This window comes from Lycium barbarum, chromosome 6 (genome assembly GCF_019175385.1).
Source record: "Lycium barbarum isolate Lr01 chromosome 6, ASM1917538v2, whole genome shotgun sequence".
NCBI lineage: Eukaryota > Viridiplantae > Streptophyta > Magnoliopsida > Solanales > Solanaceae > Lycium > Lycium barbarum.
The window spans coordinates 117,344,939-117,371,472 of record NC_083342.1 but is presented as its reverse complement, the minus strand read 5'-3'; the positions used below and the strand labels follow the sequence as shown (position 1 = coordinate 117,371,472).

At 34.6% G+C, this 26,534-nt stretch overlaps 2 protein-coding genes across 2 annotated transcripts; one reads left to right on the top strand and one right to left on the bottom strand.

Moving 5' to 3' along the window:
* The first annotated feature begins 445 nt into the window (after positions 1-445).
* On the top strand, positions 446-7,187 carry LOC132645780 (actin-related protein 2/3 complex subunit 5A). Its single transcript, XM_060362978.1, has 4 exons — positions 446-730; positions 855-927; positions 1,037-1,137; positions 6,690-7,187. The coding sequence occupies exons 1-4, from the start codon at positions 642-644 to the stop codon at positions 6,823-6,825; spliced, it is 399 nt and encodes a 132-aa protein (XP_060218961.1). The 5' UTR covers positions 446-641; the 3' UTR covers positions 6,826-7,187.
* Positions 7,188-7,870: 683 nt separating this feature from the next.
* LOC132645779 (homeobox-leucine zipper protein HAT3) lies at positions 7,871-11,663 on the bottom strand. The gene is made up of 4 exons (XM_060362977.1): positions 10,896-11,663; positions 10,299-10,603; positions 9,664-9,743; positions 7,871-8,542 (listed from the first exon to the last, which is right to left on the bottom strand). Exons 1-4 carry the CDS (start codon positions 11,035-11,037, stop codon positions 8,182-8,184), a joined length of 888 nt encoding a protein of 295 aa, XP_060218960.1. The 5' UTR covers positions 11,038-11,663; the 3' UTR covers positions 7,871-8,181.
* Positions 11,664-26,534: the final 14,871 nt, after the last annotated feature.

Here is a 26,534-nt window from a genome sequence, read left to right as displayed (position 1 = left end):
CTTTACCAAATTGATTAGAGGTATATGGCCCTCTCTTTACATGGACGATTCTGACAGAAGCGATCTGATTATATTTTGTACATGGTCATTTAATCAATTATTTTAATTACAAATGAGTGAGTGGTAATGTGTTTCATACCTATGTGTTTGTGCAATATTTTTGAAAATAACGGAAATTTCCGCATTATCTTTCTTCTGGAAAAAAAAATATTATATACCGTATTTTATTTATATAAAAAGGAATTATTTTATTGAGAATCTAGTAATTATTACAATAACTTGAATATTTGACATACGGTGTTGATTGTTTGGACAATATTCAATTGAAATTGAGAAAAAGAAAATATTTAAAGTTGAACTTATAATTGGACATGAATTTCATTGAAAAAGTTGAGATTTTATAAACAAGTATAATTATTATTTTTATTTTAAATACAGAGAGTAAAGGGAAGAGGGTTATATGTATAGTTTTAAGATTAAGAGGAACGAAACTGCAATTTACAGGATAGTAGAGTTAAAACTCATTTCTCACTCCAGTTGGTAATGAAGAGAGACCAGAATTTGAAGCATCAAACACTCTGATTGAAGATCCCAAAAGCTGTTTATGCAAATTGGGTTCAAGGTAGAGACCTTCCTTATAAATGGCTGAGATAGTAGAAGCAGATAATTACGAAGGCATAATCACCAGAATCGAACACAAGTCTCGCAAGATCGAAAGCTTACTCAAACAGTACACACAAATTGCTATATTACAAAGTTTCAATTTTTCTTTTTCATACCTGCATAAAAATGAAAACCCACATTTATATCTGCTTAATAATGAATACCCACATGTGATCTTGGTTATTTGTTAGGTATAAACCAGTTGAAGCTCTAAAAACAGCTCTAGAAGGATCACCTCCCAAGACCAAGGATGAAAGATGCAAGGTTCAATCTTTTTTGTAAAAAAAATAAAATATTCATTTTGTTAGGATATTTGTCTATGATGTAACTTGTGAGTTGATAATAAGTGTTTTTGTGTTTTGGGAATTTGCAGTCTGCTAATTGGATTGTAGTGCATAGGGCTATAATGGCTATAAAGGATGTGGATAGCTTGTTCTCTGCATTGGATCCTGAGTACTATGATATTCTCATGAAGTAAGCTCATTTTTGTTCCTAATTTGTTCTATGTATTTTGGCCTAGGTAGAACTTGAGGATTATGTTGCCAATCTGTAATGATGTGAATAATGTTAGGCTACGATTACTCTATCTGGGATTCTCCATTATTGCATAATGGAATATAGAAAGTAAAGGACAAGATAATGGGAATTGTGTGAAATAAGTGATGTTATCCAGGAAATAGCAGACGAACTGATGGTGTTGCAATGCATTTCAAATAGATTTGTGTGGTTACATATATATATATATATATGCAACTAAGTATAAGGTCAAGAAGAAAGTGAAATAAACAATGTTCTGCTCTATGATTGAATAGACAAATATTTCTCTGTCAGTTTGCTTCTAAGGACCAGTTCAGAGTTGTAATCTTGTTCAACTGGAAAATAGACCAGGACGGAATATCCTAGTAATAAGATCCTTCCACCTCCAGTTTCGAGGTCGGGCTTCGAGTCACCAATGGGAGAAAAATGGGAAAAGCCACAGTGAGACTCCTAGGTGGGAGAGCTTTGGGAATGGGGTTTACCATGCTCAGAAAAGAAAAGAATTAAGTGGAATAATTAGTTGAACAATCTTTTAGAGCTCTTATATCGAGTACCATGGCCTGAAAATCGCATAATTTGAGATTGCACATTCTTATACACTGCACTAAATAGCTTATGTTTATTTACTTTAGGTTACTATGGATTTGAGATGGGTCATGAAATCTAGTGAACATGAGATACTTTGTTAAATATTTCCAAAGAACTCTAGTTGGACATTTTGGTAAATGCCAACAATATGCCTCATCAAATTGGATCAACAACATGCATGCATTATATAACCTCAACTTGGGTTTTTAACATGCAACTACTGGTTTAAACTTTGTATTGGTCTTACATCTTCATGATTACAAGATACTGCAGCTTCGAAAAATGTTTTTCTAAATGAATTCACCTTGTAGGTAGGTGAGATTGCCTTTTCGTTAGGTTTTATATTACCAGCAACCAGGGAACTGGTGTAGTACTTGCTAGGTGCTTGGTTGGGTGCAAATTTCAGTCCAGGAATCTGATGTGAGACTACATATTTAAACACTTAATTTAAGCTCAAGGAATCATCTGGCAAGAAGGGTCGGAAAGTTCATTAGGAACAACTTGGGTTGGTGTGGCAATTGAGCACTAAGATGAAGATATTCTGCTTTTGAACCATGAGATTTAGTTGCTTTATCTATATGTTGTTGCTTTACAAAGTTTTACCTTCATGATATGACAAAGGGCTGAATTCAGGGGGTTGGAAAGGGTAATTGATGGGCTTGAAGTTGCTATTTTCTGGAAACATCTGAGAATAACCATATGATAACTTGGTGAAAGACGCAAAGTGTCCCTACTCTTAAATGTGCCAGCATATTTATTATTCTCTTATAGTAGCTTAAGATATTGGCCGAGGAGATTGAAATTTGAGTGATATAAAATCTTTAACTTGTTACTTTTTGAGTTGGAGAAATTTTAAATGATCTGCAGCCAAGATATGTTTGACCTATGTGGCGATCATGTTTGGGTACTTTTTATTGGTTTTGTACGGGTTAAAATGAGTCGTTAGTATAGCGATCAGGTTTTGGTATTATGATCTTGAAGTTGAGATGCTCAGGTTAGTATGGATTTTTCAGTGACAGGGAGACGCCATACCCTCTGTAGCTTAGAATATTATGGGATAGCTCAGTGCTGCAAAGCAAGGAAGAAATATTGAACACATAGTCACAGAAATTTAATCCATATGGCCACTTTCCGAATGGTGACCATTACCGATATTGAGAATTGAGAGTCCCAACCCCATCTTGTCAATTTAAATGGGATTCAAGTAGACTATTTACATACTGCTCCTCACTTAGAAGTCAGTCCCGCTAGTTCAAAATTGTCTCTTATGATAAATGTGGCTGATAAGACCTCGTTTTCTTTCCACTTATCAGAAAGAAAAGGACCTTGCCTTTCCTATTTGTTGAGTGAAACTATTTGACTTATTTTCTTCTATCAAGATATTGTGTCGCCTTCGCCTTTGATTTACAATTTGTCTTGATATGTACATTCTGCATTGTTGTAAGAATTACTATTAGTAGGGCCATGTCTCTCCACATATACAAACATTACCCTACATTTTCCTGTCTGATTGTACTTGGCCCTGTTTCACTTTTCTAGGGTTTTAACTTGACCAATTTGTGTAATGAATTGAATGTCTACAATGATTTGAAATGATGCTTATAAATTTAGATAGCACTGTAAAAACGCTAAAAGTTTGAATTCTTTTTATTGCCGGATATCATTTTCATTAATGTGCTCAAAAATACATGTACAATGTGGTTATGTAGGCTACTGGTCTCCTATTAAGCTAACCTAATTTACTATACGAGAATATATTCTTTCTTTATGGTGAATATATGACTGAAATGAAAGAAACTCTTCACATTCCTTAAGCTTTTCTCATTGCTTTGAAAGAGTTCCTACTTCTTTCATTCCATGTAGTCTTAGAAAGGCAAAGTGGCCTAGTTTTCCATGTTGTTTTCAACTCTTCTGATGCTTTCTTACCCTCCAACTTGTCATGCTCTTAACACTCTCTTATGGTGTAAAAAGAAACACTTCTTCCCATAGCTGTGAGGCCATTCTGCAGTATAACAATAAGTGATCACCATCCTTCTCATACAGTGATACTTCTTGGCTCGTGCTCATGAAAACCCAACTTACAGTAATTTGTTTCCTCCTTATGTGATTTTCTGTCAGAAAGAATTGCATCCCATTCGATGCAGCATGTGAGGTCACTTATTTGCAAGGGAGTCTCAAAGATATTGGAGGCCTAAGGCGAAATTCTAATGCGAGGCCTTGTGAGGTCACTTATTTGCAAGGGCGTCTCGACGATATTGGAGGCCTAAGGCGAAACTCTAATGCGAGGCCTTAACTTATCTAAAGAGTGTGTGTGTGTGTGTGTATTCATTCAATGATTTTTCTTCGTTATACAAAGTGTGATTAACCTTAGGATTTGACAATTAAAAATGAAAAGTTAGATTTTATGCATCTTTTTTGCATATAACAGCGAAATATTATTTAAATGTCACTGCTGTTATGGGTATATAACAACCAATCGCTATAATAGCCAAAAAATTTCGAACCCAAACTGTTATAGAGAGGTTTTACTGTATAGTAAAAAGTGGGCACAAAAAGTAGTAGTACTTTTTAAAAAAATTATTCAAAATTGAAAATAATTAATACATTATAAATATATACCTAGAAAAAAGTGGGTCCCCCAAGTTATGGGGGCCTAAGGCATTGGCCTTATTGGCCTAATGCTCAAGACGCCCCTGTGTATTTGGTGTTTGTGTATATCCATATCTCCTTTCACCATGTCTTCCTTTCTTCTCTCTGGTAAGACCCATATAATAGAAGCTCATTGAAGATGTACTAATGCTCGTTTCAACACCACTATATACTCACCACTTTCTGCCACAGAGGAAATGTAGATCAATTTGAACTCCTGTACTTCTCTCCATTTCCTATCTGAATAGGTCTTCTCAAGCGAATTTTCCAAAATGAACCCCTAGTTCTTCTTGTGATGAGTTCAGAGACAATTGATCCTATCATGAGTAATCGCATAGACCCTTGGATAAGCCTGCTTCAAGTTTAATTTCAGTTTCCACATCGTATGTCCAACTATATTGTTTCCAATTACAATTCCCAACAATAAACCCAGTGAACCTTGTGAACTCATCGTTCCCCTTCATAATCCCTTTTCATAGTGTTACTCAGTTATTTCATTCGGCTACCATCCATTTCAAGATGTTCTGCATTTAGAAAATATCACCTTTATTTCTTTACACTTTGTCCAAAAATAAAATAAAAAATAAAAAAAGAACTATCACCTTTTTCTGTAAGGCATCAGCTTATATAATCTCCATATCCAGTTTGCTACAAGACCATATTTGTACATCTGATCTCCTTTCCTGATCAAAAAAATACATCTGATCTCCTTATTCCCATGAAGGGGGCTTTATTTTCTCCCAGTCCATCAAATGATATATATACTCCGTCCTTTTCCTCCCATAAAACCTTCATCAATTTCTAGCTAGTCAAAGTAGAATTCAACAGCGTTCTGTTCTCCGCTTGGACAAGTATAGCCTCTTCCACCCACTTAACATCCGTTCTAAATTTTCAATCACCTATTACATATATTGACCATATGCAGTTTATTAAAAAAATCAAATCTCACAAAGGATTGTTCATGGCACTACTATCGAGATTCTTCGGACCATAATTAAATCATTTCCAATATATTTTTGTTATTTTCTCCAAGTTTAAAATAGTTGATGAAAATATAAGGCCGTGATGGATTTGTCTTCCACATATGAGGACTTGAGAATTAATGTTCCCCATTGGTTCGACATAAGAAGCACAGAAAGAAACAACAAACATGAGTGTCATGTCGCCATTATTTCAAAAAAGTGTCATGTCTTGCATTAAGACACAATTTTGAAAATAATGGAAGACCCAAATTGGACAGGATCTTATAGTTTTGAAGTATATTATACTATATATAACCTAAACTAATAAAAAACTATCTTTCTGGGATGGTTAAAAAATGCTGCCTGACGCATGTCGGTTCCTTCAAAAGTTGTGTGATTCTTGAAGGATCCCGCACATCTTTGGAGATCCGAGCAACAGGGATAAAAAATATTGTAAGAATTTAAGAAGATGCAAAAAGAACATAAAATGATCCAACAATCATAAGTCTTAGTAAAGCATCCAAATTGCACCAAATACCAAGTACAGCAACATACCTAGTGTAACACCATAACACCAAATACCAAGTACATAACGCAAAATTCAAAGCTTTGTCTCTAGGCTAATTGATACTCAAGTGTGTCTCCTCAAAAAGTCTGTGGTCTACATAGGTTAATGTAGTATCTAGTTAATTAAGGTTAGGAGCAAAGAAAAGAGATTTCTCACCTCTGCAGTTATGGTTGTATGCTGATTGCGTTGATTTTTTAAGTTGCAGTAAACATGGTTACACCAATACTGTACCTTTGTCGACAAGCCAACTTTAAACAGTTGCCGCTGATTTGGTTTCTTATGGTTCTTGGTTAATGTTTAGTCCTAAATCTGCTTATATCTTCATTGTTGTTAGTGTAAAGAAGACGAAGGAATTATGTGATATAAGGTGACAATTCCTCGTTGAATCGACTCTTTTTGACATCTTTCATTTGCTTTAATGGATCGTAGCAGATACCCCAGCATATTTAATTTGAACCTTATGAATAGAAGAAAGAGTCAGCTAGTTGAAGTTATAGAATGGGAGGAGACATATTTTTTTCCGGATATTGACCATCTGGGCTCTGCTCTACACACGCTATTAGTTGAAATGAACTCACTTAATGTGAATATGCCTTGTAATTCGTTCAATAGATTTTTTTTTGTAATTTGTCCAATAGATCTATCTGATTCACAAGTACTGTGGCATATTTCTGAAAAAGGGTTACAAGATTCACAGTCGAACCTTCTTATCTGATATGCAGGTACTTGTATAGAGGTTTGTCTACTGGAGACCGCCCAACATGTGACCAATGCCTAAGGATCCATGAGAAACTGACTGAAAAAGCTGGTTTGGGATGCATACTGCGTTGTCTTGCTGACACTGTGAATACTGTGTGACCGATACCTGTTTACTAAAGCTGGATGAACACAGTACTGTAGCAATTTATGGAAAAAAGGTCATCACTACAGATGAATGTTTACTTCGGAATTGCACTTGTATATGTCTTTGCATTTCGATTGAAGTTGAGATTGAGTTTAGCTTATGTTCAAAAAGGGCTGTGCTTCCTCTCTTTAAGTCTGCATTACAACAACATACCCACTATAATCTCACAAGTGGGGTCTGGGTAGAGTGTATGCAGACCTTACCTCTACCTTGGGAGGTAGAGAGGCTGTTTCTTTAAGTCTGTATTCTTCTCGATATATTTCATACGAACTGTACCAAGGCAATTTGAGATTTCTGCCATCCCTTTTGTTTCATATATTTCTGTTGTAGTTTATGTGGCTATCATGTTAGGGAGATATTGCTCCAAAAAATGATAACTTATATCAACTGTATCGAAAGTTTTGTTGTTGAAACTTTGCTAGTGTTTGAGATCAGGTCAGGCCACCCACACACAAACACACACATACCCCGACCAAAACCAAAAGATTGCAACTTATGACCTTGAGCACGCCTGTTATACCTGGCAACAAATGAAGTGCTTCTTGCGACTCTTGTACACAGAGATACCAAGTGGGTAGGTTGGAGTGTGGCCTAACTCTCAATGAACGGGTGAAGACAATAGAGATCAACATACAGATCTCGATATAGACAATGAAGACTAAGTCACTTCTTCATATTTGTCTAAATATTTGTCTAAACCTTGACGACAAATTTATATGGTACATCTTCTGTGGAGGTATATTTAAGCTGATTCACCACTGTTTTCAAATAAATAAAAGGACGTAAGGGGTGGGTTAAGTTAATAGACTTTGTGACCTAGATGGAGAATCCTGAATAGTCAAATACTTTTAGGGGTACAAGGTATATGTGGATAGTACTGTAGTACATAGCAATCATGTGCACAAGTGCCTAAGAGGACCCCATGATTCTTGTACAGAAAAGTTGGGAATAGAGGATCTTCATGCAAAAAGCATGGATTTATGCATATAAAATGGCTAGTGAACACAATTATGTCTTCCCATTTAAATAACCATTTTCCTACACAAAATGAAATGAACAAATTCAACAACTGCTCCTTTCAAACCCCACATTACATCCAACTTTTTAGAACATTAATCATTCATCTACTAAAGAGAACCCAAACAAAAATAAAACAACTCAGATTCTCTTGTAATCATCTCATTCAATCTTTTCTACTCTATAAACACTTTTCTCCCTACCCTATCTGGACCACTTTTCACTACCTTTTGTCTATCTGTTTGGCTCCAAAAAGAGTTCAATTACTTCTTCACCCTCACAACAAGAGTAAATTACATTTCTGGCCGTTGCATGTTGAGTGGTTTAGGGGAGAGAATTGCAGCCCACGGTTTGTTAAGGGGCACTGGCGGTTGGTGGAGGGCGCCTAGCGCGTGTTGGTGTGAGCGAGAGGCACTAGCTCCGGTGACTGACGAAGAGGCTGCCGAGGATGAAGATGACGAAACTGCCACACGCTCACACTGAGGGCACATGGTAAGGGTGGTGGGAGGGCTCATGTTCATGTACAATTGTGGAGAAAGTTTCAATGCTCTAAGCTCACTAACTTCCTTCTGCAGACGCCTGTTTTCCTCTGTCAGATTCTCACAGCAACGCTTCAAGTATTCACAATCAACCTCTGTTTGCTTCAACTTGGTCCTGCATCATTTCAAGCCATCATTTAGACCTTCTAAATGAAGTATTATCATCATAGAAAATTAGTTTTCTATTATGAATTGATGCCGCTCGATGAACTAGTTCAGAATACAACAGACCAGTGCTAAGAACCTTAAAAATAGAAGGTGTTGGAACCTTAAAAATTAAAGGTGTTTTGCGTTTAAATACTGAATTCGTCCCTAAACAAGTGGCACAACAGCACAACCTACCATGTATCTCAGGTGTTTAATTTCGACCATCCATTTAAAACCCCATCATATCGGCAAAGTTTATTATAATTTTCTCATTGATTATTCATTAAATCTCAAAATTTGATTTTCATCCTCTCCTTGATTAATTAGGGACTATAAAAAAAAATATTACATAGGGAGTAGGGAGTAGGAGAAGGGGAAATGGGAAGGAGATTACCCACAAGGACTATTCTGATTTTGTAATTGATTTTGTGTTTTTACTTGTAGTATCTTCTTTATACTTATTTAAACCTTATGTTGACCATCACAAAAGGTTGCAGTGGGAAATTGCCCTTTCATCCTCAACCAGAGGCCTCGGCTTCGCTTCCAGCCGTGAGACCAGAATCGCCATTGATAGAGAGTGTTTTACCCCTAAAGTGATTTCCCGACGTGAATCTGAGATTTATTCGGGGCCTCGAAGCGAGTACCGGACACCAGATGACAAACCAAAAAACATGTAGACCCAGAAAATGAGATTGCATTAACCCATATCCAAACCCGGTACTCTTTACTTGATGGAATTTTCAAATGGTGAAACTTAAATTAATAAAAGTTATGTGCCAATAATATACTAGTTTGCTATTTTTACAAGACAATATAATACACTTATGTTGTTTGACCAAAGCATAATGGGATAAAAGTTTATTAATTGCAACTAGAATAGATTGTTAGACAATTTTAGATTCCAGGGTGAGATGTATAATCCATGCACACGTGTATCACCCGACAGGACATTACTTAGATTATCATTATTAAATTTTATAATGGAACACAACACGTGTGTCCATAGTAACATCGAAGATTCATGCTACAAACGTGACATATTATTCCAATGCCAAAAATACCCTTAATGCAGCAAGCAAATAACATTACCTTGCCCTCCTGTTCTGAAACCACACCTCCACTTGTCTTGGCCTGAGATTCAGCTGTTTCGCCAGAGCCAACTTTTGCTTCTGAAAAAAAAAAAAAAACTTAATTACACCTTTGTATTAAAAATTACTAGAATTCTTTGGGAAAAAAAATAAACAGATGTCTTTTGTTAAGAAAAAAGAAAAATTGGGTGAGACGTAATCACGTAAACTACTATTTCCTCCGTCTCAATTTACAATTCAAGTGGTACCTTTTGAATTTCGATATTCAAAAAACTCTTTTCTAATCATAATTTTTTTATAAATCCTTTAAATATTTTAAATTATTCATTATTGTGATGTATAGGAGTACTTTTTATGTAAATGCTTATTTCAAAAACTTAAGATTTCATATTTATATTCAAATCAAAATTAAATTAAATTCAGGCACATAAATTTGAGAAAGAGGGAGTAACAAATTTTCAGCCGAAATCTTGTTCCACCCAATAAATCCACAAAGGAAGAAATTACTACAACTATTACACACGTTGAAACAATTTTTTTTTTATCTCCAATAAATTATCATAAATAAAGAGATTTAACCTGTTCTCCAAATATTACCCTTGAGCCACAAAAATATTTACAAAAACAGCCACTCACCGGATTAAGAGTGTTATGCTCCTTAAATGTCTCTTCAAGAACGGCAGCTTGCTCTTTCGACAGCCGGAGTTTCTTCCTGGCCGCCGCATCGCCGCCGTCTTCGTCCAGAGAGCTGGTGGGGTTCTCTTCTCTGTCATGACTCCTTTTCCCACTAACACTCGAAACAGTACTGTTAGGTGATGAGACCATTATCACTTGATTATCTTCTTCTTCTTCACCATCAACATCATCACAATCTATCATCCTTGCTGGTTCATTCATATCTATTTCCCTTCTCACACTTTCTCGTTCCTCATCATTTCTCCCTGCAAAAACATCTTCATAAATAAATTAAAGAAAACACTTGGTTGTTTTCATTTTCTCGTTCATGTAACGCTTGGCCTGAATGAAGCCTCTATTTAATGGGTTCAGCTGAATCTTGAAAAACTACTAAACTTTTTCTAAAATTTGGACCTATAATTTCAAAAGTACAATGTGTTCTGTGCTAAAAACTTTAAAAAATGAACTAATCAAATTTAAACAGAGCATGCATCCATGACAAAACAAATTAAGGGGAAAAAAACAGAATATATGGTTATGAACTGTTGTAAATTTGACCTGAAGAATTTTGATGATGGGGCATGAAGGGCAAGAGATTCAAAGGGAAAGGAGGAGTTGATGATGAAGTGAGATTATTTTGAGGGCAACTCATTCCTAAGCTCAGGCTTAAACCTAAACCGTCTTCTTTTTCACCACTCATCTTTTTTACTCTCCTTTTCTTCTCCGAAGAACCAAACAAGTTTACTTTTTCTTTCCTTTTGGAATCCAAAAGAAAGGATATAGGTTTTTCTTGCTCTGGGGTTTGAATGTGTTGTTGGGGTAAGGGGTGGGGGTGGGGGTGGGGGGAACAAAAAGAAGAGAAATGGGGTGTTTGCTTTTGTAGCAGAGGAGTTACAGCTTTTTTCCTTTGGCTAGTGCAATACAATTTTTGTAGGATACGTCAGAAAGATTCAGAACCTATGATTATATATACAAGGACTACTGCACACACAAATATTTATACTTGTGGCCTTTTTATTTTTGAAACAAAAAAAAAAACTTTTTTGTTGAAGTATCCTATTATTAATTTAAAGACAACAACAAGAATTATGATGAAATAGTAAGACTCTGTTATTTCAAATTAGAGGTTTTGAACAAAAGTAATATAAAGTCGCATTTATTAAAGAGTATTTTACTCGCAATGCTATAAGTAATATTTTTGCAATATAAATTTAAATTTAATCAGACTAGATGTGTGAATCTATGCAGAAGAAGAAGGCAAATAGATGTTCAATGATGACTTATGTCAGTGGCTATTGGCACAATGATGACGATAGAGATTGGCTTTGATTTAGTTTGGCTTTTTCTTTGTTTTGTTTATGGATGTTTTTCTGTCTATTTATATTTGGCAAAGTTTTGCATGGGGCTAATTTTTAACCATGGTTTGAGTAGAAATTTAACCATGGTGAATGACTAAACGTAACTGAAGGTGAGTTTACTGTACTTTACTGTAATCTTTGCTTTATGAATCATCTGTTCCTGAATTGTAACTTCTCATTGAAAAGAGGCTTTTTTACTCTTTATTTTCAACCGTTGACTGTTGACTAGCGTGCGTGCTGTCTCATGAAACACTTTTTCTGAACCTACTTTGTTTACTCACGAGCTGATGTAGGCCTTGAAAGGGTAACAAGCGCGTGATGCATGTGTGTAGACAATAGAAGTCTCATTTGGTTTATCTTTATTTTCCCCAGTTATTGCTTGCTCCTTTTATTTAATTTATGTTCTTATATTTTATTTTATTTATTTAGACAAGATAATCGTATATTTAATATAGTTCTTTAATTTCAACTTCTCATATCATAAAAGACATATCGATATATAATAAGTACTCATTTTTATTTTATTATTAAATTATTTATTTACTTTTTAAATACAGTGTCCAATCAAATTAATATGCATAAAACTAAACATAGGAGTACTTTATTACTTGTAGAATGATAATTTTATTTAATTTTTTTGTATAAACATTTAGTACGAAACCTGTCGTTCGATTAATTTAGATGCGTATCGTGCAGGACTGATGATTTAAGAAGAAAATGTTCTCTACTAAATACATTTTTCTTATAGCTCGAAATTCAGATCTTTCATTAAGTGTGGAGGAGTCTCATTCATTCCACCACAAATCTCCTGATAATGTATGCACTTTTGTTATGTGTGGGTTTTTAAGGTCGTCAAAGTCTCATTGAATTTATTGTATACTGATTTTATTTTCCATTTAGTAAAGAGGCTATTTTTTGCAATTTGAAATTTGCCCTACTCGAGCAATTATCATTTTTGGTTAAAAAATGATTTATTTTTACGAAGATTTTACATAATCTAAAGATACGTTAGAAATGTTATAACTTGCAATCTCTGCCGTATCAAAACTACTAAGGGGATATGTTTAAATTGTAACTCATAATTGACCTAGTTTGACTCTGCGAAGCAAAACTGATGAATGTTAGTACCATATGAAACAATGCAAGCAATTAATAAGATGTACTTATTGATTTGATTCAGAGTTATCATAATTATATGTTTGAATAATATGTTACAGAGTGCTTTGGTTTGAATAATGTGGGGAGAAAGAAACGCAAACTCCCTGGTTTATGTTACAGATACGATATTTGTAATGACTAATTACTGCAGTCCTTTTAATTTTGTTTGCAATTTAAATGGTGTAAGTTACAACTTCAACTAAAAAGTTTGTGGACACTCCCACTTCAGCTGTGTGCATTATCCTAACATAAAAGTTTACGGACACTCCCACTAATCCTAGTATAACAGTTTGTGAGTATTTTTTAACCAAACAATTTCAATCTTAAATAGAGTACTGTTTTGGGAATATTGTAATTACCACTAGTCCACTATGTATAACGAAAAACAAGTATTCCTAGCTAACGAGGCGTCACAAAATTTTCAACGTTGAATCTCCCAAGATTTGATAAAATTATGAGACTCGATTTTCTAGATGGCACTGTTAAGAATTGATAAAATCTTTGACCTTGTCCCAAGTTCTAAACACTAACTTTTCGCCTTTAGAGTTCATTGTAGTCATGTTACATCGTGATTTTTATGCGTAAGGCACACTGTAACATAGAAATAATTATAATTATACTATATGATCAGTGACAGTGTGAATGAAAAAAATAGCCCGATAAAGATCATTCGGGTTACATTCGAATATATCTTATGAGTAATTTATTGGTATTTTATAAGAATATTATATAATAAAAAAAATATTTAGTGTGCCTTAATAAAGCTAATATCCTTTGCCGTAAAACTAGAAAAGCGTCTTTGATTTGTTGAGTAGTTTGTAATTTGCCATACATGAGAAATCTCATTAGATTTCATTAAACATGGTATATATCAAAATTTGACAGCAAAGTGGGAACATGGTATCACATCTACAACACCTCTTGATCAGTATATATAAGTTTCAATTAACCTTGAATAAACAAGTACTCCTAATTGGGGGTCAGGGGTATCTTCAAGATTTGAAGCTTGTGAAGTTTTAAAACATAACTGTTTCATTGTCAGATTTCATTTGATATCCAGTAATTAGTAATAAATAATTTTTTAATATAAATTCATATTTTGTACTCTATTTGCTCCCACTACACTAAAATAAAAGCTAATTTTTAACTTCATTTTTTCTTATGTAAATGTAAAATTTATAACAAATCAAATATGTGTGTTCACGAAATAATTACATGGTATGTTCAGACTTGGCATGATCTCAATTCTCAAGTTCTCAACTTTGTTTTAAGCACTGATCTCCTTGAGAAGTGACCAAGAAATTTTCAAAATGCAAATAGGGAATTTGCTGTAAATTGAAGAATTAGGAGGAATTATATTTGTCCACAGAACTTTTTTTCAAAAAAAAATAAAAAATCACCAGACATTATCTGGTTATACATTAGATTAACGTTTTGAAGGAAAAGATTGACTAGCTTTCAAGTGAAAAATCTCTTTCACTCATAAGAATTATTTATTTATTTTCAAATTAAATGCATATCCAAGCACAACTGTAAATTTTAAATATCCTTTTTTGAACTTATCTTTAAATACTAAGGGCTCGTTTGGTTGGAAACAACTTATTCCGGGATAACTAATCTAGGGATAAGTTATCCCGGGATTAGTTATTCCACCCTCAAGGTGGGATAAAAAAACACTATAATCCCGGGATAACTAATCCCGGGATTAATTATCCCGAGTATTTTTTCCAACCAAACGTGGAATAAGGCGGCACTAATATTTATCCCAGGACTATTTTTGCTTATCCATCATACCAAACGAGCCCTAAGTACTTCTTTTAAATATCACTTATTTTTTTATGTACAAATGTTTACTTATATTCTTCAAAAATATACACTCAATATTTCTAACAAGATTATCACGCTCAGAACTGTTTCTCTCTGTTATTATATTTCTAACACGAGATTTTCCCAATCTATTCTTGTTTCTTTTGTTTATGTGTAGCATTAATATGCTAAGTTTGAGAAATTTAGTGTACCTACTCGTCTGGGCTGGTGAGTGCCTGAGTGGTGAGGCTAGTGTTACATTTGAAAAGAGGTATGAAAAAAATGAAATTAAGATGTTGTACATGATTAACAGTCGTAAATCATGGCTTTCACTTATAAATATAATCATTACGTGCTAAGTTCCGTCATTCAGTCTCAAACGATCGGGAAAAAAAAAAAAACTTGTCCACAACTAGGTCCACGAACATGAATGGGTAGACATGATATGGTTAAGAATTAGCAGGTAGTTTTTTACAGATTTATTTTTAATATTAAATTTTTCTATAAGTCATTTTTTATTTTTGCACGTAAGATATTTGAAAATAATAACATATATATTTTTTGTAAACTCTTTTTATTCTATTTAAATTATAAGGTCACCCATTTCGACAATGTCCACTTAATTAACCTCTCCCCGTATGGCATTAGAATATAATATGTTGTACCAAAAAAGAAACAAGAATATAATATGTTACAACCTGTGCCTTTTGATTGTAGTGTATATAGAACTCTATTTGATCTCATTCTTCCAAGGGAAAAAGAATCTGAAATCTGTTCACCAAATTCAGGTTTAAAGTTGTAATCTTAACCATTACCTAGGTAATCCAATATCACATAATAGGCTTAATGCATATGCGGCCTCTAAATTTGTCAATTTTTTTTTCGTTTTGATACCTCAACTAAGTGTTTTTTCTATTGAACTCTTGAATTTGATCTCAAGCGTGTCTATTAAACACAATCCGACTTACAGAGCATATATGGTGAGTTTCATTTTTTTAGTCTTGCGCGTGAATATCAACCACATTCTACGTGAAAAATTCAACTAATTAAAATACCCCATCCATTTTAATTATAAACATTATTAGAAATGAGTAATTAATGCTATGGGTAAAACAGGAAAAAAAATATTTTTCTTTTAATATGCTAAAGTAGACAATAAAAAGGAAAATTTATTTTTAAAATAATAATCAAATAAAAGTGAACGAAGGGAGTAATATGCCTAGAAAATAAGATGGTCCTGAGCTTGACCCACCACACATTTTTATGCCAATTGACTTCCAAAATAAGAAAAGGATGACAAAAAAATGAAAAGAAAAAGAAAAAGAAAGTAAAGCAAAGAAAAGAAAAGGGGTAAAGAGCAACAACAAAAAAGAAGGCTAGAAAGTTTGAAACTTTGGGCTAAAAAGTTAGAGCCAAGCAAAATTGGAAGAATCCAAAGCCAAGCATGAGCTCTAAGAAAGAGACATAAAAAAGAAAGAGAACACAAAAAAAGATTTAGAAAGGATGGAAAAGACAAGAAAGAAGGAAGGGAGATCACGTGATGAAGCATGGATGTGCTTGTCCACGTGGCATACACACATGGGACCCACTAAGAGAGCACTCGTGCGTGTCACATATTTGCCTCAATGCCATCCGACACCACCACCCACGTATGTACAATCATTGGATCATTCCCCACGAGTTTTCTCTCTTTTTCAGATTTTAGTACTACCCACTCGCTTTACATGACACAGTTTGATACACGCGCTTGTTACTGTTTTGTCCCTCCACTTTGGCCTGTTTGGCTCAAACAAGGTTCCTTTATTTTATTTTTCCAATTTCTTATCCCGGTGTTCAGTATTCATATTAGAGTTCGACTAATCTAAATTTGTGCCGCATAGGACTTATCCAACGGAAGCACTCTCTACTAAGAACATTTTTTTATACCCAAAGTTCGAACTCCTAAAATTTTAATTAAGGAAGGAACAGCTTCATCCACTGCACTACATCTTTTGGTAGTTCAAAGAAGATTTCAACCACTAGTTACCGAAAAATATAACAAATTTTGTATTAGCTTTTAAAATTTCTGAAGATATTTAAAACTTTAGTTTAATTGTGTTGTTTTTCCTTTCAGTGCATTGTTGGAGTCCTCATGGCCATGGGGTGGCCGCTAGAGGTGGCAAAATTAACACATAAAATATGACCCGTTTAGCTCGTTTAAATTTGGGCAGGTTTAATGACACATTTATTTATTAACTTAGTTATTTTAACTCGTTAAATCAGATCATCTAAAAGTTGGATTGATATATAGCTCAATTGTCTCATGAAAAATATATAGTCATAATAAAATAAAAATTTATTAGGTACTTAAACAAATTTTAAAAAAAAAAAAACTTAGTAAAAGTTGAGTGAATTGGGCTATGACTCAATGCTCATCCCATTCCAACCAACACATTTCAGCCCAAGTGTCTTTTTATTAGACGGGTCAATGACACGTTCATCTGTTAACTCAACTCATTTTTATTTACTCAGATTCAACCCAACGGACCATTGGACACTCCAAGTGGTGGTTGAGGATAGTAATCACTGATAGTTATGGTGGTAACTGTTGGTGATAATTGTGCCTTGGTGGTTGGTGCTTATCGACTTACTGTGGTTATTGATGATGTGATGCTTGAAGCTGAGAACGACGGTAGTTGATAATGATGGGCGACAATCGATATTACGACGAAAGTAGATGGAGTAGTGAAATATTTTTGTAGCCCTTTACAAAGTTATTTTTAGTTTTATGTTTTTTGACAAGAGATCTTCATTTTTTGCACATAAAAGATCTGAAAAATGTCATTTTCTTTAATTCGATTTATAAATGGCCATTAGAGATCATTTTCTTGTGAAATGTCATCTTTGTAGATTACCGTATGCATAGAACATTTTATTTATGTAAAAATTCTGTTATAGATTATAATCATTAAAACTTAGTCAAGCTCATTAAATGATTGTATTTTTATTAAATGAAAACTTAAAAACTAAAATATGAATAATTAACTTTCTCATATTTATTAAGGGCAAATAAACAAGGCCTACGTGACTGTTGATTCAAGTTTGATTAGTTCGTGAAAACACGATCCTTTCATTTTTTTTAGTCTACTCTAATGTTCAATTGATCAACTCATCTAAAACTCGGACTAATATATAATCCCAATTGACTGATGCAAAAACTTGTGAAAATATTTTGTAACTTCTTTCTTGATATGTTATTTAAAGTCTAATTTAGCCCATTCACAATTTGGGGAAAAGGTCAAAGATTAGTGGTAAAACTTATGTATAGTTCACACTTTAGATGATTGGAGAAATTAGAACAGTATGTTGGAAGTGGTGTGACTTTTGAATAACAGTAACGAAACGGTGTGAGATATTCACGTGAATGCAGACAAATGGCACGTGCCATAGAGATGAATTGCACATCCCACATCTTAGGCTCTTTGTGTCATCTGGTCTCCTCCTAGTCTTCTCCAATCATTGCCCCCACCTTAACTTTCTTCTCCACATATTAGCGACCGAGTTAATTATGATTAAGTTTAACTGGATTACATTAGTCGTGAAAATATTTTTTTACAGTGTCAATCACATAAAACAATTTTATGTAATCAAGTTTATAGAATGAGATTAGTACAATAAAAAATAAGGCACGCAATAGTCAATTAGTGAGGATTCTGAGTTATCTTATTCGCTACTTCGATGCATTTCCTTTTCTCTTCGGTGTTGTTCAACATAGAAAGAAAACACGTAGAAGCCTCGATCTAATTTATAGGTCTAATAACATTAAACGAGGAGTTGATCCTGAACTAATGAATCAAAATTAATTTCAAAGTCATACTTCTTACGGGTTGCTAACATGTGTGTAGTTCGATGGAAATGAAATAGATAACTTGTACTACTACTGCCATTTAAGAGTGGGGTTCAGAATTTATCAAGCTAGGGATTTTTCCTCCTTCTAATCATTTTCCATAAATCACGAGTTTCCTCCTCGTCCCGAAGAATACAAAAAGTCATCCACTCCTGAAAATTATATTTTCCTCCTATAGCTAATTAGGTGGAAAAGAAAAACTTTAGCTAATTAGGTGGAAAAGAAAAAGCTTCTTAGAATCTAGAAAGAAGAGATATATGCAAACAGCAATAGAATTTAGAGATTTTGGGTTCAAATTAAACGTGTCAACCGGTCCGGTTTAACCGGTTCAAACCGGTAACCGGACCGGTAAAACCGGAACCGGTTAACCGGTTCCAGTTAACCGTTTATTTCTTACCGGTCCGGTTCCGATTTTTTTGAAACCGGAACCGGACCGGTTAAACCGGTGAAATTAAAAATAAAAATAAAATATAGCCGTTGCTGGGCTTATGGACCGTTGGCAACGGTCCATTTGCAAAAATGGTCGTTGCCAAACGGCCATAAATTCTTTTTTTGCCCCCCCCCCCCCCCCCTCCCCCCAACCCCCCAAACTTTTTTTTTAACACTTTAACCCATTCCCCAACCCTATATAAACCCTTCTTCATTTTCATTTTAATCCACACCAATTCACTCTTCTCTTTCTCTCAAATCTCAATCTCTCAATTATAGTTACTTTGCAATAATTAGCCACTTTAAATTTCTCTCAAATAAATATTATAGTCTTATTCTAGTTTCAATTATTAATTTTGCAATTATAATATTGTTGGTGGAGTTAGTGATTTTGCAACAATCTGAAGTAGCTTTGGTGGATTTGCAATTCTAGCCGCCTTCACTTTGTTGGAAATTAATCCGGCAATTTGGTATCTTCGTTCCAACTCTATCTTTATTTTTCGCAATTTAATTCTAGCAATTTAATTTGTTGCAATTTATTTTCTTGTGATTTATTTGATTGTGATTTAAATTAATTCTATTTAATAATGGCAAAGAGATTTAGACGTGGTGCCGGTAGTAGTAGTGGTATTGTTAGGGGTGGGCTTAATGAGGAAACATTTGTGGAAGAAACACCTAATTTAGGTATTGATGTTGGTGGAAATAATCCACTTTTAGGTCATGAGGCAATGCAACAACATTTTACTGACACTTTTAATGAAATTGATGATGATGATAATGATGATGAAACACAACCCCCCGAAAATCCCATAGGAGATACATGTCCTGCACAATCACATACACAAGACAAACCGCCTAGAACTCATAAGCCAACCGCTAAAATTTGGAAATTTATGACTAAGGGTAGGGAAAACCAATCAGTTACATGTACCCTATGCGGACAAATATTTGCTTTTAGGCAAGGAACTAGTAAGGATAGTGAAACGGGTACACTAAATGGTCATATGAGAAAAAAAAACATATGGATGTTTGGGGAGAGCAAACGGGTTCAAATGTGGGGGTATTCAAATGACGATAGACCCACGAACTGGTAGAAATTTTAAGTATGACAAGAAAAAAGAGCATGTAGAAATAGCTAAAATGGTAGCTTATGATTGTTTACCATTTTCCTTTCCCTCGGGTTTGGGGTTTGTTACTTACATTCAACGTTGTTATAATCCATTATTTGAGGGTATTCCTAGAAGTACTTGTAGAAATGATGTTATAGATTTGTATAAAAAATATATATTTTATTTGCGCCATGTATTTAATTCTTTAAATTGTAATATTTCTCTTACCGCTGATTTGGGTCTTAGTCTTAACAAGTTAGATTTTTTTTGCTATTACATGTCATTGGGTTATGCAAAAAAGAATTATAGCTTTTTTATATAATAAAGGAAAAGGTCATCACGATGAAAAATTTTTAGCGGATTCAATGTCTACTATAATGAGATTTTTTAATATTTATAGAAAAACACTTTGTATTGCTTTAGATAATGCTTCTAATAATACAAAGGCAATTGGTCTTTTAAAAAGAGAAATAAACCCTCCGCTAAGAAATATTTTTCATGTAAGATGTAGTTGTCACATTTTAAATTTAATTGTTAAAGATGGTCTTGTGTGTTTTGACGATTCTATTCAAAAAGTTAGAGATGCGGTTGCGTTTCTTTTTTGTAATGCTAATAGGGCAAGACTTAGAGATTTTAAGAATGCTTGTATGGAAAATAACCATAGACCTAGGAAAATTCAAGTAGAAATTGAGACTAGGTGGAACTACACTTACATTATGCTACAACAAGCATATGAGTATAGGATTCCCATACAACAAGTTCACAACAAATATAATACTGATAGTGATGATTGGTTAAATTTTTCGCATTGGGAAGATGTTAAAGAATGTGTTGAGCTCTTAGAAAATTTTTATAATGCAACTCTTGCTTTTTCTAGACAATTCTATCCCACGGTAACCGGAATTTTAGCCTACTTAGCGGAAATAGCTAGAGTTTTACAAGAATATAAATATAAACCCGGTTATCAAGCGGCTATTTTTGAAATGATAATCAAATTTAAGAAGTATTTTTTTTCCATCCCAACTTTATTTATTTTGGGTTCTCTTTTAAATCCTTGTTTAAAAGTGTCTTATACTAAAGCATTGGTTGGTCAAATTTATACATTTTTAGAAATTGAACCGGGAGTTCAACCATCTTTAGCTGAAGCCGAACTCTCTATTGATGACGAGTTTAGAATTTTTTTTACTCATTATTCTAATTTGGAAGAACGTGCTACACCCGTTGCTCCACGCCCTACTACTTCTCAAAGTAGCAAAAAGGGCTTGTCGGGTTTGTCGCATTTAAAAGTTTTACTTCTTCTTGTAATGCAAACTTTGATGAATATAACTTTTATTTGATGCAGCCAAATGTGGATATCAAGGAACTGGATGAATTGGACTTCTTAGCATGGTGGAAGAAGTACAAGGCAAGTCATCCGATACTCTCAAGAATGGCTCGAGATATCCTTACGGTTCAAGTATCAACCGTGGCTTCGGAGAGCGCATTTAGCCAAGGAAGACAGCAAATTGGAGACCATAGACATTCATTATCCGGCTTTAGCTTGCAAGTACTAGTGTGCATTCGCGATTGGATTAGATCGGAGCGACGCAACCAAAACTCAGAAACGGAGGAAGGCGAAGAGGAAGAAATTGAAGATTTAATAGCAAGTGGACCGGACCAAATGGAAGACTTTGAAGATATTTTCATGGCCGATTACGATATGGGGGAAATTAACGAAATGATTCAGAATTGGTGATTTTATTATTCTACTATTTCTTTACAACTCATGTATTATTTGCAAGTTAAAAAAACTATAACTTGCAAATAAATGTTATCCAAGAATGAATAAAATATATGGCTCATTGAGCTTTCTTCTATTTACTTGTGTTCATATTTTTACTTTTATTAAGTTAGGAATATACCTAAAATATACTACGAATATACTTATAATATACATCTACTTAAATTAAAAACTAGAAAGTTATATACTTTAAAAATAACTAAAATATATTAAGAATATATATTATAGTATACATATAATATATATTAAGGATATATAGTGTACATAAAATATATTGGGAAAAGACACTGTTACCCCCCCCCCCCCCCCAACTTGTACCAAATTTACTAGGACACACCTTTCCTTTCAAGGGGTCCTATTACCCCCCTAAACTATATTTTTTCGTAATTATTTGCACCTTTTGTGCTGACCTGGACTAGTGTCCCAGTTATATCACGATATGTGTTGTACACGCGCTGTGGGCCCCAAGACTATTCACCCGATCGTTTTAATTTCCTTACATTTGCTCATCCTTTTGAACCAAAAGAACACACCCACTAAAATCAACCGAACCTCTTGATTCCATCACAAATCCTTCAATCAAACATTAATACTTCCTTCAATCAAACGTTCTATCTTCCTTCAATCAAAATTTCCCCAAATCCTTCAATCAAACGTTCTATCTTCCTTCAGTTCAAAAAAGTATAATCTAGGGTTTATTTTTTCATTTCTTTGGTGGTACGATTATTGATTCACGGTCAGTTGGAAGGCTAAGCTTATCTTTCAACCAAAGGTTAGTACTTTACTACATTTAATTGGGTTTGTGTTAGTCTGGGGTTTTAGGGGTTTTTATGTTTGCGATTTTGATGAATCGAATACAGTAGTATTGACAGTTGAATTGCTGCTAAAATGTTAGATTTTCCACTTGATATGCATGTCTACACTGCTTTTTTTGCTTTAGTGAGTTTTTCTCATTTTTGTCGATTAGTTAGTTTGTTGAGAATTATGATGATTTTTTTTTTGTTATTTGTGTTTGTTTGCATTTAGGTATGAGTGGGTTTACATTTATCACTATAAGATTGTATCATGGTGGGGACTTAGTTTATGAAGATGATGAGGATGAAGCAAGATATGTGGGTGGGGTAATGAGTGAATTTACTAATGTTGATGATGATACACTTTCTTATTTTGAGCTGAAGGGTTATATTACAGATCTAGGGTACAGCTCATGTTGCAACTTTAGTATTAGGCCACCTAACAGTGGCATTTTACGAAATATTGACAATGATAGGGTTATTTCAAGAATTGGTAGGACTTTGCAAAGTGGGCAGATTTTGAAAGTATATGTGCACATGGATGAGGGGGAATCTGATTCTTCTCTTTATAAAGGGGTAGGGACCATTGAAGGAAGTGCTAGTCAAAACATTGAAGTTGGTGAGGTATCTTTAAATGCCCCAGCTTCAACCCTAAATACTGCCTCCAAAAATGCCCTAGATACTGCCCCAAATACTACTCCTCCATTAGAAGTAGTACCTCCAAACACTCAAGATCCAATAGATCTAGCTGCTGGTCCATCAGATTCTGAAAACTTTCAGTAAAGGGATCTGATGAATCAACTGATGATAGTTCATATTCTGAAAATGATGACTTGAGTGGAGAGGATGATTATTTCAGTGATGTACATGAGGAGTACATAGAGCTTAAGAATGAGAGAAGAAAAGCAGCAAGGAGGAATAGAAGGGAAAGAATTCCAAAAGACACTGGAGAAGTACCATGTGGTGAAGCTGGCCCAGATTTGGGATTTGATGAGACTGCAGAAGTAGGAAAAAAAAATTTAGAAGGCAGACTAGGGGGTGATGAACCATATTACCCAAGTTCTGGTCCTGGTAGCTATGAAACTGATAATGATGAATATTGGTTTGAAGAGGGGCAACAGAGGAGGGTAAATCTGTCAAAATCTAAAAGAAAAAAATCTGGCACAAAGGGTGTGAGATTTGATCCAACTTGTAAATAAATTGTGTGGCAGTTGGGAATGACTTTTGTGAGTGTGAAGGAGTTTAGAGATGTAGTCACTAGGTATGCAATCCAGATGAGAGTTCAGATTGAGAAGTATGTTAATGAGCCTAATAGAGTAAGGGTGAGGTGTTGCAAGGAAGGTTGCAAGTGGCTTCTGTTTGCTAGCCTTGACAAAGTAAGTAATAATTTTATTATTAGGACTTACATTCCAGTTCATAAGTGTGAAAAATCCTCCAGAAATTACTTGTGCAATGCTAAATTCTTGGCTCATGCCTTAAAAAGAGAATAATTGAACAACCAAACATTAGAGTGTTTAAGTTGCACGAGATAGTTAGGAAGAAGTTTAAAGTCCATGTTGGTAAGACCACAGCTAGGAGAGCAAGAGCTAAGGTGCTGAAGGAGATAATGGGAGATCATGTTCTTGAGTTTGGGAGAATTCTTGATTATAAGGATGAGTTGTTGAGGACAAACCCTGGAAGTACTTGTGTTGTTAAACTTGGTGATGCTAATGATCTTGGTCAGCCAGTTTTTGAAGGTTTTTACATCTGTTTTTGTTATATCCCGTATTTTTGAACGTCAGATTATTTGTTGAGGTGGGACCCACACATCGAGATTTTTTTTGGGACATCTAAAAAAATTCATATGAATCACATATGAGAAGTTAAACACGACTCAAGAAGGACCCTTGGGCCAAATCAAAGTGGAAGTCCTCCAAACGGATATTTTTAAGAAAACGTTTTCAGGTGATCTGACTTCAAGGGGCAAAACCGGTATTATAAGTTTGGAATTTGGAAGAGTACCAAGATATAGAAGTTGTAGATAATTGAATTAGCTTTCCAACCATAGGTCGTGGGTCCCCAGGTGACGTCGGTACAAGGAGATATGAACGTTTTAAGGTCGAAAGGTCAGTGGGCTAGGCCCAACTCGGGACCAACCGGGTTGGCCCAAAAAAATCAAAAAATAATAATAAGGCCCAAATTTGTGAGGGATGGCCGGCCAACATGGCCCAAGCCCATGATTTTATTAATTATCCATGTGATAATTAATATAAAGGATCAATTAATGAGTCATATCTCATTAGAAACTTCAAGAACACTTGAGAAAAAGGAAAGAAGGAGAAATCTCCAAGGCCATTTCGGCCAAGTGCAAAAATTGACAAGAAAATTGACAAAAATTTCTTCAAAAATTATTTTCTACCAATTAAAGGATTCCTAGCAAGGTGGAGTGGTCTTTGGAGCAAGAAAAATTCATATTCTAGCAAGTTGCAAGACTTAGCTAAGTGAAAGATCAAGGAAGAAGGTAAGAACTTATTCTTTACATGTTATGGATATTTTTGCATGTTGTAGTGTGCAAAAGTGAGTGAAATTCATGAATAGCAAGAATATAGTTGTGTGGCGGTGAGTTGTATATCACATGTATAGCCGTGTATATTTGGTGAATCATGAATGCATGGTGAGCAAGTTTTATTTAGTATGTTGGTTGTTGTGTTGTGGATTTTATATTGCAAACAAAAGCCTATGAGCTTAGTGAAGTATTAGTAGTTGGAGGCTTGTCTTGGAAGATTATGTAAATTGAATATTATGTTCTTACATGTATGGAAGATAATGATATTAGTATGGTGTTGTTGGAATATATATTATAAGGTTGTTATTGTTTTCATTGGAGTTGGAAGGTTTTGAAAGAAGTAGTAAGTTGATTAAGTTGTTATAATGTATCTTTGATTGAATATGGAAATTGTTAGTGTGGTTGAGTTATGTTAATAGTTTGGCCGGGTTTGAATTCCCGGGTTGTTGTTGATTGAAAACTTGCTAGGTAAATGTTGAGGATGGTGTATTTACAGAGGAAATGCTGCCGAAATTTCGGTAGCCAAGTGTTTCCTTAAGATTCTAACTCTAAGTACCCTAATGAAAGTTTGGGTAAATGTGACCAAATCGCAGATTTTGGCGGATTTGCAGCTTGAATTCGGAATAGCAAAAGAAGCGGAAAGAGGTATGTAAGGCTTCACCCTTCTTTCTATGGCATGTCTTAGTTGAAATAAGTTGGGTACGAGCCTCGGGGACAACTCGGTTCCCCGGAATCCGCACCTAAAGTTTTCTACTTTTTGTTCAATAGAATTGAACTAGAAAGTGTGCCAATTGTTGGAAAAACCTCCTACACCCTTAGAACTTGTATAAATGGGACCCGATTACCCTAAGACCCTCACAAGTAACGCTATGACACGTAACATACGTAAATCGTATACGCTACCTCATCCGGCCCGAGGTGGGCCCGCTACTCTCGGATTTTTCCTTACAGTCTTGCTTGACTTACTTGAAGTGAATCCAAAGGGAACCTTTGATCCCGATTTCGTTACCAAATGATAAATACTATGACTCCTCTAACGAGGGCACTTCCATGACGATAATGATAACAATGATGTTAGATAAGAGAATATGCCTATGATACGTACTACCGGAACGACACTATGACTAAGATGACTAAGCTAAGTATCTTATGTAAACATGAAAATGATAAACTAATTTTTGAATATTATTTATATTTCCTAGCTATGCCTTTATTTTCTAAAAGATTTCAAAGTCTATGAACTGTCATCTATGATGCCCCGATTTCATTCTACGTTTACTTCAATATTATTCCCCGTTGATAGTCTCACCTTAAAATACTCGTTCCTTCAAG